Source organism: Cyphellophora attinorum (genome assembly GCF_001299255.1).
Source record: "Cyphellophora attinorum strain CBS 131958 chromosome Unknown Contig24, whole genome shotgun sequence".
Classification (NCBI taxonomy): Eukaryota; Fungi; Ascomycota; class Eurotiomycetes; order Chaetothyriales; family Cyphellophoraceae; genus Cyphellophora; species Cyphellophora attinorum.
In genome coordinates this window covers 131,324-144,657 of record NW_017253252.1, presented here as the reverse complement: position 1 = coordinate 144,657, position 13,334 = coordinate 131,324, and the positions used below count along the sequence as shown (strand labels likewise).

Here is a 13,334-nt window from a genome sequence, read left to right as displayed (position 1 = left end):
CTCAAAGTGTAAAACCTTCGCACTTCTTCCCTGCTGTGGTTCTTGACGATCTCCTACCGAATCGATCACTCTATCATACATATGCAACCGCGCACCGGCGATCAGTACTGGCTGCTTTGAGGCGTTCTTCGGACGTCTGAACGGCGACCGGCTCGCTGATGCTAGCGCTCTTGTCGACTTTATGAGCCAACTTGATGCACGATGGTGATGACGCAAACCAGTCCCGCCAGGACGAGAACTACCAAGCGTTCCGCGATTGTGTCTTCTCCGCCATAATCGAGAAGCTCAGCACCCCAAAAGTCACCAAGAAGAAGTCCACCGCCAAAATCAGGCGGAAGTCCGCCTCCTCATCGGCTAAAGCCACCCAAGATGACCAGCCCAACGCCACCACAGCCACCAACACCGCCAGCAGTATTCCCACAGACGATCCAGCAGACCTGGCTGACTTCGCAGAGTACCTCGCCAGCGAGATCTTCACCTCGCTTCCATCGTGTCTGCGAAACCTCGACCACACTACCGCTCTTCCGGACCACTTCGCCCTTCCGCTGACAACCCACCAAATCGAAGCCCACATCAGCCCCCATCTTCCGCCTTCCACGGCCCAGAACCTCTCCGCCTACGGCCTCGTCCAACCACCAGCCACCGACACCACAACCTTCCTGCACCCAATCCTCACTGCCTACACTTCCACGGTCACGACTCCACCCCCGCCACCCTCCCAAACCCGCCCAGAGACAAACGAATGCGAGCTCTGCGCACGTACCCACCTCCCACTAACCTACCACCACCTCATTCCACGCTCTGTCCACGCCAAAGCGCTAAAACGGGGGTGGCATGACGAGGCGGCGCTGAATAGCGTGGCGTGGCTATGTAGGGCGTGTCATAGCTGGGTGCATCGGACGATCGGGAACGAGGAGCTCGCGAAGGAATGGTTTACTGTTGAGAGGCTGCAAAGCAGGGAGGATTGTGAGAGGTGGGTGAAGTGGGTTGGGGGAGTTAGGTGGAAGAAGCGGTAGGCTGGAATGTCGACAGAGTGGGCTGAAGAGGGAAGTCGGGGCAAGCGACTGCTGCAGACGGTCATATACAAGGCCGCAGTAAGCTGTGCAATACAGGGTGAGTGTGTGAACTATGGGACTGGTGAAGAGGGGAGATGACATGGCCGGCTGTGTCCGAGACAACCTGGCGTCAAGGGACACGAGATGATGGAGTCGGACTTGCTTCATGAGCAGAGCGCTCGAATAGTGCCACGCTGGCAGCAAGCCATGCTATTCTCATAGCGATTGAGCGTTTGGTCGTAGGAAAGAGAAGGAAATTAGGACTGGGGAAGCTTCATGTGGTATGCATCCGGAACATTGGATTTTTTGGTACGGTTCTCTCCTCCGTGATAATGATCAGGAGGTCGCCGACCAGCTTACGTCTTCCGCTATCTCGTACTTCGAGACAATACCCAAGTCAAACTTACGCCGCAGTATGTGCACCCATCAGAATTCAAGAACGCCTCGAACGCCGCGCTTGAACAGGCCTTGCCCTTTAGCCAGCGCATTGCGCCCCACTAAATCGCTGCAGCGCGACCATCGTCGACCGTAACTAGTTGCTCGAGACAGCCACGCCATTGCCTTCACCAGTGTCTTGTTCTCCTTCGCCGACTTTGTCAGCTTCGCCACCACCTCCCTGAGGGCCACCAGCGGACTCAGCAACTCGATCGCCGCCGTTCGTATCAGCAGCACTACCAGCAGTCAGACTGGCCAGCCGCTTGTTCTCGCGCTTCTTGGCAGCCTTGTTCTTGATACTACTGACGATTCGCTGCTCTTGTTCGTTGGCATCAACACCTAGAACGATCTTCTTACTTGGGATATTGACGTCTTTGGGCGCAACCTTCTCTTCCGTGACCTTCTCCATCTTCTTGTCACCAGCGCTAGGGGCTGTGATATTAGGGACTGCCGGATCGACAAGCTTCGAAGGCTTGGCCGCGTTCTTGACGTTGTCGATGTCGTTCTTCGAGGCTGCGGTGTTGGCAGGAGCGGGGACAAAGGCTTCAGCGGCTGGCCGAGCATTCGACTTGTCGTTCTGGAGTCGATCACCATTGCAGTGCTCGATGGCTAGACCTTGCATATCGGCCTCGAGATTACTCTTGGACTGCGATGTCTTCTTCGTACGGAGTTTACCATACTTAATGGAGCGCTTGCGTGACGAGGGTGATGTGTTGATCATGGTCTCGGAAGACTGCGAACCAGTGGAAGCGCCCTTTGCCAGCCGATCCTCCTTTTGCTTCTGCTCACGCTTCTTGTCGGACTTGGTCTTCTTTTTCTTCTTAGGAGGAAGTTGGTGGGTACCAACGGAGAAGTTCATCTGCTGGTGGGGAGTCGTATAGCCGTATTGGTTAGCAGAGTTGTATTGGTTATTCAGGGTATCGAATCCTCCGACTTGGGCCATGTCGACGCCGTGACCGAAGTGATCGAAGATGGGTTGGTTGTTTGTGCCATCAACAATACCATGCGGCGCCGAGAAGCTTCGATTCTGGTTTGCAAAGCCCGATCCGTTTCGATAGAAGTTCTGCGAGTGGTAGTTGGTGTGGTGAGATTGTTGCTGATAGGGTGCGTTGACCAGGTCGCGGGAGCCATCTTTCCAACGATCGGTGGCGATCTTGGCGCGCATAGCAAGTCTCGGACCGTTGACGTTCTCGACATCGACAGCGAAACCCTCGTTGCATTTCAGCAGCCACTCATATGCACGGCGACGGACGTCATGGGTATTATGATCGAGCAAGGCGTTCGCAACATGCTCGACCAGATAGTCAGCCATCTCCGACCCGCGACCGACAAGGCTGTAGACGGCTTCGATGTCAGAAGTGTGTAAGGACTTGTTAGCCAAGTTCTGCATCCGGTTCTGGAACTCGGTCTCGAGAAACGTGCAACCTAGGATCTGGGTGGATTCGCGAAGAAGGTAGTACTTGGTGAAAGGCGTGTCGTGGAACTCGTATCGCGGCCAGTCGATGATACCGTTACCCATGCAGCAATCGATCATCCATTGAATGATGGAAGCATGCGCTTGCATGTTGCCACCGACAATGGTGTAGAGTCTCGCAGGAACTCCAGTGGTCTCTGTGGTTGGCTTAATGTAGGCTGTTGGAAGTAAGTTGGGAGCAAAGTGATTGAGGACTGGTTCGGCGAAGGTCTCGCAAAGTGGGATGTGCTGGCCATGAGCAGTCTGCTGCCAGACGATCTTGATGGTCTCGCCCATTTGGAGGCTGCAAATATTAATATCAGCTCAGCGAAAGGGCTTGTCGACCAACCTTTGAAGCTGCTTTCTATTTGCCCAAGGCTGCTTGATCGGTCTCGGAGAAGACATACTTGACGAAGTGACGCGCTATGGTGTGCTTTCCTGTAGGTGAAGAGGCAGGTATTGTCTGATGTGGTCGTGTGCGCAGAAAACGACTACCGGGTCGAGAAGTTGTAGAAGATGACAACAGGAGGATTTCGATGAGGACGCAGAGTATTTATCTTTGGAAGAGTTGAAATTGATCAGGGTTTGCTGAGTGTCACCGTGATCAATTGACAAGAATCGCAACGTGAATACTGATACCTGCACGTGCTGTGCAATCTTCACTTGTAAACCCAGGCTCCAGCACAAAAAGAAGTGGTGTTGACAGTAGAGAAGTAGCTGTTGAATACACACGTGAAGTTGATTCAATGTGTCACTTTGGCAGTTTAAAGTCGTGATGTTCCGGTTGCCATCTTGATGCTATTCAGTAGGCTCATGTTTGGAGCACGGTCGGGATGTGTCCTATGGTCGACATGTAGGTGTGCATACACTCGATATGGTCTGCCTAGCGACGAATACGACGACACTGTACATGTAAGATGCTGGGCTCGGAATACGTTCTACTAAGGCATTGTCGCAGTGTTTGCTATGGAGATTGTGACAAAAAGAGGCCAGGTCAGTTGAGACGGTCCAGGGCATGATATTGGACGCGACACCACGGGTAGGACAGTACCATAGTCGTGCCTGCCTCTGGTAGTCTTCCCATCGAGCAGCTTTCAGAGTTCAGTTTCGTTTCGAGAAAGACGTTCGCAGGAGTCGTCCGGTCTGACTTAAGCCCTTCTCGACCGACCTACCTACCTCGCGTGCTTGATGTCACGTACAGTCATTTCAGCATCCCATGTCAGTCCCGGTCTCGTAGCTGCAGGCCGAATACCACACAGGGCATGGTCCATGGACATCTATGCTAGACCAGTGCTAATATCTCGTTGTTGCTTACGTGCCAGCACTCTGCCGAATGTGATCCAGCCTCCTAGAGCCCGTTGACCGAAAGGATGCCCCTCGAGCGCAGCAACGACGACACAAGGATACCAAATCAAATATCTGTCTGATAGTATTCTACACTACACGACCCATTAATTGGCGGTGCGTGTCATAGCTGATGGTACGTTGCAGAGAGGATCTCGGATGGCAGCGAGCTCATGTCTTCATGTCTGCTGAAAATACCTAGGGTTAGGGTATGGACCTTTACTGCCGCTCTAAATCACCACACGGGCATATGGATCCGCGTGCATCTCAATCATCTCAACGTTTTGTACCCGTATGCCGACATGACGGCATGCTGTCTACCACGTTCTCGTTGTAGTCGCTAGCAACTGCATTGCTGAGCCTTCAGTGCGTGCCGTGAGTTTCCACAGTTGCGCCCATCATGGCGAGCGCCGGCGATGTGCGAGACATTATGGACCTGGGCCAGAGCGGCCCTCGACCACCAGCACCCAAGAAGAAGAAGCGCCTTGAACCTCAGGTGCGACTGTCAGGCGTCACGCGTGAAGTCGCGGCCTTGATGGGAGATTCGGTCCCGCCTATAGCGATCATCGAGCAGAAATCTTTCAAGTCAAAGCCGTCGATCGCGCAGAAGTTGTTCAACCGCGGCATTGGGAGGAACGCACCTTTTCGAACGGTGCTCGAACAGACAGCCTTATCCTGCGGCATTGGAAGCGGTCGATACCCGGTGCTGCTCGCCCGCAAGCGGCAACGACGCCAACCGATGTGGAAATGTCTGATGGGCAGAAGGAGTCTGAGTCGACGACAGAGCTTCGTTTCGAGGAAGAAATACCATACGAGAAGTGGAACATTGCAACTAGCAAGACCACATACAACGATGAACAGTATGACGCACATTTTAAAACGGAGGACTGGACGAGACAGGAAACAGACTACCTCATGGCACTCGTCTCGGATTTCGACAAACGATGGATCCTCATAGGGGACCGCTACGACCCTGCAGAGATACCAGGGGAGATACAGTACCCAGATCGGAGCACGGAGGCGCTCAAACAGCGGTACTATACGATCGCCGCAAAGCTGATGGAAATCGGCACTCCACCGAGCAACATGACTGCGCCAGAGTTCAAGAATTGGGAGACTATGCGCAACTTTGATGCCAAGAACGAGGTCAACCGCAAGGCGAATGCCGAAAAGCTGATGGAACGAACGAGAGAAGAAGCAGAGGAGGAGAAGTTGTTGTTGGAAGAACTACACCGAATCACTAAGAACGAGGAAGAGTTCATCGCCCTGAGGAAAGACCTCTACACACGGCTCGAGTCTGCACAGCCAATCCGGCGCACAGAACGAGGCGAAGAGGCACACACAGCAATATACCAAAGCTCTCAGGGCCTATCAATGCTTCTAAACTCGCTTCTTGCTAAAGAGAAGAGGCTTAGAAGGCCAAATCCGGCAGAGGCAGCACAAGCGTCAGCTTCCGACTCACGAAGACCGAGCCAGCCACAATACCACCGCCGAGAAACGATGGATTCGACCAATGACTCGCCTGCTCCCAACAAGAAAGGATCCGTCTCGCAACCACAAGTGCGGACTCTGACGCCTGCTGAAGAAGCAAAGTTCGGTGTCAGCCATCCCACAGATCGCTTGGTTGGCGGTGTGGCCTTCAGGCATGAGAAGATTAATCGCCTCGTCATGGCCAAGAGTCAAGTCCAGACTAGCAAGATACAGGCGGCGTTGGGTGAGCTGGGCGTGCCGTTGCGAGTCCTCATGGCGACTGAGAGAGTGACTCTGGAGTACGAACGACTCATCACGAACATCCATCTCCTCCTCGATGCACGCAAAGCCAGTGAAAAGATCGCGAACGAAATCAAGATCTTAGAAGAGGCGAAGCGACAGCGCCTCGGTCTTCCCAAGGAAGGCGAGCCAGCACAAGCAGATCAAGCCAATGCCATGGAAGTAGACACACAGCAGCCGGGTCAGCCAAATGGGGCAGGCGGCGACGCCGAGGACGATGCAGCTGGTGAAGAGGATGGTACTATGGCGGAGAAAGCCGCTGACGACAGTGCAATGCAAGTCGACGACGAAAATGGCGCTGACAGTGATGCCGAAGGTGAAGAAGACGACCAAAGCTACGCAGTCGCCAAGAACGACGACTCGGAAGCTGAAGACGATAATGATGGCGCTGAAGGTGAAGACGATGAAGTAGAGGAAGAAGACGAAAACGAAGCAGGTCAGGAAGAGGACGAAGAGGACGAAGGCTGAACACTCTAGGCAAAGATGACGAGGAAGATGAGGAGGATGCAGGAGAAGACGACGATGCAGAAGCGGACGTTGCTAGCGGCGAAGAAGACGAAGATGCAGTCGATGCGCGTGGTAGCGACGCCGCAGACGACGACGACGATGATGATGAAGTCGTGCAACCGACCCCCTCCGAAGCTGAAGAAGAGGCTGCTGAAGCTGACGACGATGCCGAAGAAGAGGAAGAGGAAGAGCCTGCTCAGGCCAGTCGACCAGCCTCCAGACACTCAGCCAGATCGCATAAACGCAGCGCTAGTGTGGTTAGCGAGGCAAGTAGAGCTGGCAGTAACCGTAGTGTGGCGGGCAGAAAGAAGCGCCGGTGATCTACTGCGCACGAGCGTTGGACTAGGGCGTCCATAGTGACTGCTTGAGAATTACGAACAGCATCTCAGCCCCATCGTTCTTGCTCTGCATAATCGACGCAATTTGGCAGCTTCATCCTATCACATCCCTATTGCCATCGGGTAGAACTTGCGAGAATTCTCATGTGCAGGAAAGAAGTACCAAACATTCGAGCCGGTTGACAAGCACGCTGATCACCATCGTGACTGCGACACTGCTCCAGTGGACGAATATCCCAAACGTCCGGACGTGTCGTACTTGCAAGGTTGAATCTCGAATGTCTCCATAGGACAGCCCCATTCCTACCTGACCTACTTCCCATCGAAACGCGATACCTGTCTGCTCTCCTATCTCCCAACGGGCCAGGACTCCACTGCCGAGCTACATCGCCATCGCAACCTCCACGCTGGAGCGTCCACCCTTCCGCCCACTCCCGCCGAACCCGAGCCTCGATTGTCGGCATCTTGCTCCACGACCATGCTCATAAGGAATGCCATCAATCCTGACAACGCTACGGCGGTCGCAGTGCTGCGTACAATGATGAAGAAACTCGAGGAAGTTAGGACTGCTTACAATCGAATGCCTACGAACTTCCGAGCGAATAGTGTAAAGTATGAGGACCTCTTGGACATGGTGAATGCACGTCAGTCCACGAGTAACGATCCCCTCTCCCAGCAGTCCTCTGGTGTCGAAGAGCCAGCTCTTGTTGACAAGACGACGCAAACAAGGAGCTTGTGGATTTCAGACCGAACGGCTTGTTTCGTGGAAAGTCCTGAAGCAGAACTATCAGGTCCGCTCCATACGCCCTTCGCCGGTTGTTCCAGGTACTCGATGTTCAAACTGGCCTGACTTACCTTCCAGCTGAAGCACTTATCCATAAGCTGCCTCAGCAAACATCTTTGTAGGGTGTTGTTCTCCTAATTATCCGCACAAAATGCCGCCTACACGCCTCCACTGGAAGCTTACCGCCTCCATTCCACTAGGACTTCTCCGCTACCTTACATGAGCAGGATGGCGAATTCCACTTCGCGCTGCATCGATATTGCAAAAAGCTACGTACACGTGTCCTAAACATATTAGCAATCGCACAACTGCGGCCCGCAATGCCTACACGAAGTCGACGTGCTCATCAGGTGGCTGCCATAAGATCGACTCCTGTTTGTGCCTCCGACTTCCAGGGAGGCAGCGTCGGGTTTGCCACGTCTAGCATGACATAAGTAGACGACAACGCCCGTCTCCAGCCCATCAGCGCAAACATGGTCTTTAAGCAAGCGGCCTCGATGAGGCCATTCAGCAAGCTCATGCGGTCGTCAAAGGCACCCAACAAAACAGATGTATTGCCCACATCCGGGTCTTCGCACCCAGCCACGCCACCCAGCAGTAACGATGACCAGCGTTCAACCGAATTCGATGAAAAGGCTCAAATTGCAAACACGACTGGACCGATCACGGATACCAACTGTCGTTCATCTGCAGAGCCCCAATCGCAACAACACTGGAACTACCCACGCATTAATGTGCCCCGCCTCATATTCGCCTTCCTCACCTTCCTGATAGCCGGCATGAACGATTCTGCAATCGGCGCCCTCATCCCATCGATTCAAGCCGACTATGGCCTCTCTTACGCCATGGTTTCCCTGATCCTCCTCGCACCGATGACTGGCTACACCGTTGCTTCGCTGCTCAATGAACCGATGCACAAGCATTATGGACAGCGCGGCATTGGCTTCGTCGCCGGTCTGTGTCATATTATCACATACGTTGTCGTCAGCCAAAATCCCCCATTCCCTGTCGTTGTGGTAATTAACTCTCTGAGCGGCTTTGGAAACGGACTGACGGACGCATGCTACAATGCTTGGGTTGGCTGCATGGCCAATGCGGATGCGGTGCAGGGCATCATGCACTCTACATACTCTGCAGGAGGCGTGATCGCGCCGCTCATCGTGACAGGCCTTGTGATCGACGCGCAGAATGGATGGTGGTACTTCTACTATCCCATGATTGCCATCGGTGTACTGGAATGGATCGGTCTTACGATGACCTTCTGGAGGCAGACTGGTGCAGTCTATCGACTAGAGTCTGCCAGGATAGAAGAGAAAGACGACGACTCAATAGGACAGCAGCGGGAAGAACGCGTGACAGACGAAGAGCGCGATACTACTGTTCTCGGATCCGACGAGACCACGATCGCAATCAAGCAGAAGAGCGCGAAGACGAAGAAGAATTCTCGCCTCCTCGAGACACTGAAGTCTCGCGTTGTGTGGCACTGCGCCATTTTCTTTTTCAGTAAGTCTACTTTTCCCTCTCACGTCGTGATTCGTGCTATCCCGTCTCATCACAAAGAATGCTTTGCTGATACAAACCGCTCCTCTTCACAGCCTACATGGGCATCGAAGTCGGTCTGGGCGGCTGGGTCAATACCTTCATGCTCCGAGTGCGCCACACCTCCGCCAAAACCGCCCAGTACTCCAATATGGGGTTCTGGCTTGGCATGACTGTCGGTCGCGCCTCGCTAGGCTTCGTCACGAACCACTTTGGCGAACAACGATGCGTTCCAGTTTACATATTCCTCGCCCTGGCCCTTCAACTAGTCTTCTGGCTCGTTCGCCAGTACATTGTCTCCGCAGTTGCGGTGGCACTCCTGGGTGTGTTCCTAGGTCCGATGTTCCCGGCTTGTGCAATGAAGGGAGCCAACTTGTTGCCGAAGCATATGCATGTGGCGGGTCTTGGGTTTGCTATGGCCTTGGGTGGTGTAGGTGGCACGGTCGCACCTTATGCGATCGGTGCGATTGCGGGTCATGCGGGTGTTGGGGTACTACCGCCGATTGTGTTCGGAATGGAGGTGGTGCTGTTGGCTTTATGGCTGACTTTTCCCAAAGCGAAGAAGGTGGCCCGTGGCCAGGAACAGCAAACGAAACGGGAGCCGTGGTGGAAGAGGTGGGTAAGATTATGATTATTCGACCAGGGACGACTGCAATGGCCCGGACTTACATATGGGCGACTTGCAAGGAAGCTACTTGCATGGAACAGGCCATACCAACACCTACACCGTTTCTACAATTTTAGCGTGCTCGTCCCCTGCTTCTGCTCAGTCGCGGACTCAGCTATACTGACGGAGCACATTTATATTCACCACAAACAAGTCACCCTTCCACATTCAAGCGCCTACTTTGTTACCTTCTGGACTCGCTTGTCCTCGCCTAGACCCCGCAGTCCTCGAGTCTTGCGCTCTCTGAATGTGCACACTGCTACAATCATGCCGGCCGACGCAGGCCAGTCAACCGGCTCCAACTACACCCACCTGTCGGACCTCACACGAGCCCATGCATCAACCGGCGATAGATGAGTCCCGCTTGTATCTGGTCCGTCCGGTCTGGCGAAACACGACTTGTCATCCGGCGTCACGAGAAGCACTTGCGTACAAGTCCAGTGGTACCCGTCAACCGGCATGGCTTCCGCGGTGTATCTCGCTGAGAAAGGCACGGGTGTCGTACTGAGGGACACGATGCTGAACAGGGCGTAGGAAGGTACGACAGTGAGAAAACCCGCTGGAAGGTAAGGCACGATTGTGAAAGTGACTCCGGAAGGCGCGACCGTGGAGTGGGAAGGCGCGACCGTGGATTGGGAAGGCGCGACCGTGGACCGGGAAGGCACGATAGGATCGACAAGGTGGGAAGGCACGACCGTGGAGTGGGAAGGTGCGATAGAATGAATGAGGTGGGAAGGCACGATGACGAGGAGAATTTGGGAAGGCATAGCGGTGACAATACTTGCCTGGAGGCACAATCGCGAGAGCCGATTGGGGAAGGCGCGACCTTGGTTTGGGAAGGTACTGCCATAGTCTAGGAAGGTGCGACCATTAGCTGGGAAGTTGCAACAGTGGGCTAGGAAGGTGCGATGTGGTGGTCTTGCAGCTGGAAGGTGCGCGGGCCTCTTCAGTCTAGGAAGGAGCGAAGGCATCGTAGAGGAAGGGGCGATGGTGCTGGAAGAGTGGCAAGGCTCGGGCGTAAAGTGGTCTCAACCGGTCTTGACAAGCTTCGACTCTGTCAACCGGTCTCGGATTGGTTTACGGCTTTGGCAGTTCGTGGCCTTTCCTGGCCAGCCAGTAGTGCGAACCTGTCTCTCCCCAATCGCGGTCTCCCGCGAGCTTGTGACTAGGCCGCAACGCCAGGATTCTTCGACCTACTTTGGTCCAAATGTCTGAAGCTCGCTACAATCTACCCTGCGGATGACCCCAATGATGCCCAGGAGAGCCATTTGGGTCACACCCACGGTGGCGTCTTGGAAACTCCATCATGTCTACGCTGCCCTTACCAGATCAGCTCATGCTTCTTTGCAGAGAAGACGAGGTATGCTTCCAGATTTGGCGTCTGTCTCGGAAGGGCCGAAGCATGGTTCTAGCAATCCGGTCTAGCGTGGCTCAACCTGCAGCGGAAATCGAGTATGCAACCTCGTTCTGGATGTGAGTCTTCGAGCTGGATCAAGTCAAGAACGCGGGGTCTGCTCATCGTCGAAACAAGACATCGTGAGCACACCGTGGCCTGAATGGAGCAAAATCTAGACCAGGATATAAACCTTCGCCAAGAGCCTCAACACTAACCTTCTCAGCCATTCTTCTTCGGTCTGCCTTCTTTACCTTTCGTCGACATCCAAAACCTACCTGCGCATGCTAAACCACCAGTCGCGCACCAATGATATGCATGTCGTCGCTTCCGAAGTCTCTGAATTCGATGGAGGCATATTGACTGGTCACTCCCACTGGGGCTACTGCAGCAGCAGTGCCCCAGTATGCCCCTACACAAACCTTCCACACCAGGTGGGCTTCGCCTCGCTCCCACGAAGCAGCTGCTGCCGGTACACAGCCTACAGACGCTGCAGGATCAGTCAGCCCAGCATGTGTCCGCCTGCCAGGCTGGCTGAAAGACGCATGTAAGGTGAGTTGATGATGCTCCAGCTAAGAGCCCAATACATGTAAGGTGAAATCTGGCCAAAGCCATCTTTCTCGTCGAGAGCCGAGATGAGGTATAAATAGGACCAAGAAGCTGCTCGCTTGCTGGTAGCAGAGAGCAAGAAGCGAACTCGGCTCCATTGTCCCTCAACAACACAGGTCACTTGCACCAGACACCTTCTCTTTGCCAGGACCAAGCGCCCTATCACCACCGCCCACAATGGCCCAAGCAGCAATCGCCGCCGGCACCGCCGCCGTCGACGTCGCCAAAGGCCTCTTCACGGAAATGAACAACCGCAAAGGTGGAGATTCAGCGCGGTCAATGCAGGTCGTAATTCGCAATACCACGGGCGAGAAGCTTGTCCGCTCCCATCACGAGAGCCACTATGGAAAATGGACGTCCGGCCTCGAGCCACTGCCAGAGATCGATGCTGAGACGGCCTCGGGCTTCATGTTGGAAAGTCATGGCTTGATGACGGGCTGTGGTGGCATGGCGAGTTATGAGATCGGGGACAGTGGGGAGAAGTTGAGGGTCAGTGTCAGTGTGCCGTATGCTGGGGCGAACAGCAATAGTGCGAATGTTGAGGGTGGGAGTAGGTATAAGGTTTCGGCCGAGGGCGGTGGTGGCAACAATGCAACATACTCGTTGAAGCTTGGTATGTTGTGCTTCCCTGGAGGATGCCGAGCTTTGGTCAGCGCTAACGATCTTGGACAGAGGACACTCAGAAAGGACAGGACGAGGGTGACGAGGACGAAGAAGGTGGCGGTAATGACGATGAACGGAACGGTAATGATGATGAGGAGGAGTAGCTTCACCTGTTTCGAGGCACCTTGTGTTGGTGTATTGAGGGAAACTTTATTGTTAGATGCTCACGGAGCCTCGCCTCGATTCGGTCGTAGGTCAATGATATTGAACGGATTCGTGGCTGCGGCCATATTCTCAATGAGCAAATTGGTGTCTTGAATGGTGTCCCGCTGGCAGAATCTTGCCCGTGACTCATCGCCTTCTCCTCGAGTCACTGTCCATGTGTGCTCGTCGTTACTGTAGGATTCGAAGAACAGGCTGTTCGTCGAACATGCGAAGATATAGCGTAGCTCATTTCATTCGAGCCTGACAGAGGAGGGTGAATCGCTCTCTTGTACCTGCAAATTGGGAGTTCAGCGCTGTTGAGCTCCCGCCATTGGAATTCCTTGTATTTCTATTCCAGCAGCCATCGTCAGTCACGCAGTACTGGCGGCCAATGCCCTGTTCTGGCCTGATGAGTGGTACGTGGGTCGCAGGTGATGTCGTGCGCAGGACGCAGCCCATACTAGATAGTTCGGGCGTGCCTTCCTGGCTTGAGAGTGTGACGGTGCAGCGAGAGTATGAGGTAAGGTGCTCCAGGTCGTGATTGCCTGATGAGGCATTCATGAAGAATCTCGTTAGCCGGTCTGACCTGATTGTCCAATTCCCTGATCCTGTTGCGAACAAATTTACATGGCG

The 13,334-nt window shown here is 54.2% G+C and overlaps 5 protein-coding genes across 5 annotated transcripts; 4 read left to right on the top strand and 1 right to left on the bottom strand.

Moving 5' to 3' along the window:
- Positions 1-194: 194 nt before the first annotated feature.
- On the top strand, positions 195-1,016 carry AB675_10277 (uncharacterized protein; the record flags this gene model as incomplete). Its single annotated transcript, XM_018139037.1, has 1 exon — positions 195-1,016. One exon carries the CDS (start codon positions 195-197, stop codon positions 1,014-1,016), a length of 822 nt encoding a protein of 273 aa, XP_017997323.1.
- Positions 1,017-1,587: 571 nt separating this feature from the next.
- On the bottom strand, positions 1,588-3,348 carry AB675_10276 (uncharacterized protein; the record flags this gene model as incomplete). Its single annotated transcript, XM_018139036.1, has 2 exons — positions 1,588-3,247; positions 3,293-3,348. The coding sequence occupies 2 exons, from the start codon at positions 3,346-3,348 to the stop codon at positions 1,588-1,590; spliced, it is 1,716 nt and encodes a 571-aa protein (XP_017997346.1).
- Positions 3,349-4,687: 1,339 nt separating this feature from the next.
- AB675_10275 (SWR1-complex protein 4) lies at positions 4,688-6,884 on the top strand (the record flags this gene model as incomplete). The annotated part of the gene is made up of 3 exons (XM_018139035.1): positions 4,688-4,896; positions 4,956-6,493; positions 6,535-6,884. 3 exons carry the CDS (start codon positions 4,688-4,690, stop codon positions 6,882-6,884), a joined length of 2,097 nt encoding a protein of 698 aa, XP_017997368.1.
- Positions 6,885-8,159: 1,275 nt separating this feature from the next.
- Positions 8,160-9,856, top strand: AB675_10274 (Bypass of stop codon protein 6; the record flags this gene model as incomplete). Its single annotated transcript, XM_018139034.1, has 2 exons — positions 8,160-9,189; positions 9,282-9,856. The coding sequence occupies 2 exons, from the start codon at positions 8,160-8,162 to the stop codon at positions 9,854-9,856; spliced, it is 1,605 nt and encodes a 534-aa protein (XP_017997392.1).
- A 2,215-nt stretch (positions 9,857-12,071) lies between these two features.
- Positions 12,072-12,661, top strand: AB675_10273 (uncharacterized protein; the record flags this gene model as incomplete). Its single annotated transcript, XM_018139033.1, has 2 exons — positions 12,072-12,507; positions 12,567-12,661. The coding sequence occupies 2 exons, from the start codon at positions 12,072-12,074 to the stop codon at positions 12,659-12,661; spliced, it is 531 nt and encodes a 176-aa protein (XP_017997414.1).
- Positions 12,662-13,334: the final 673 nt, after the last annotated feature.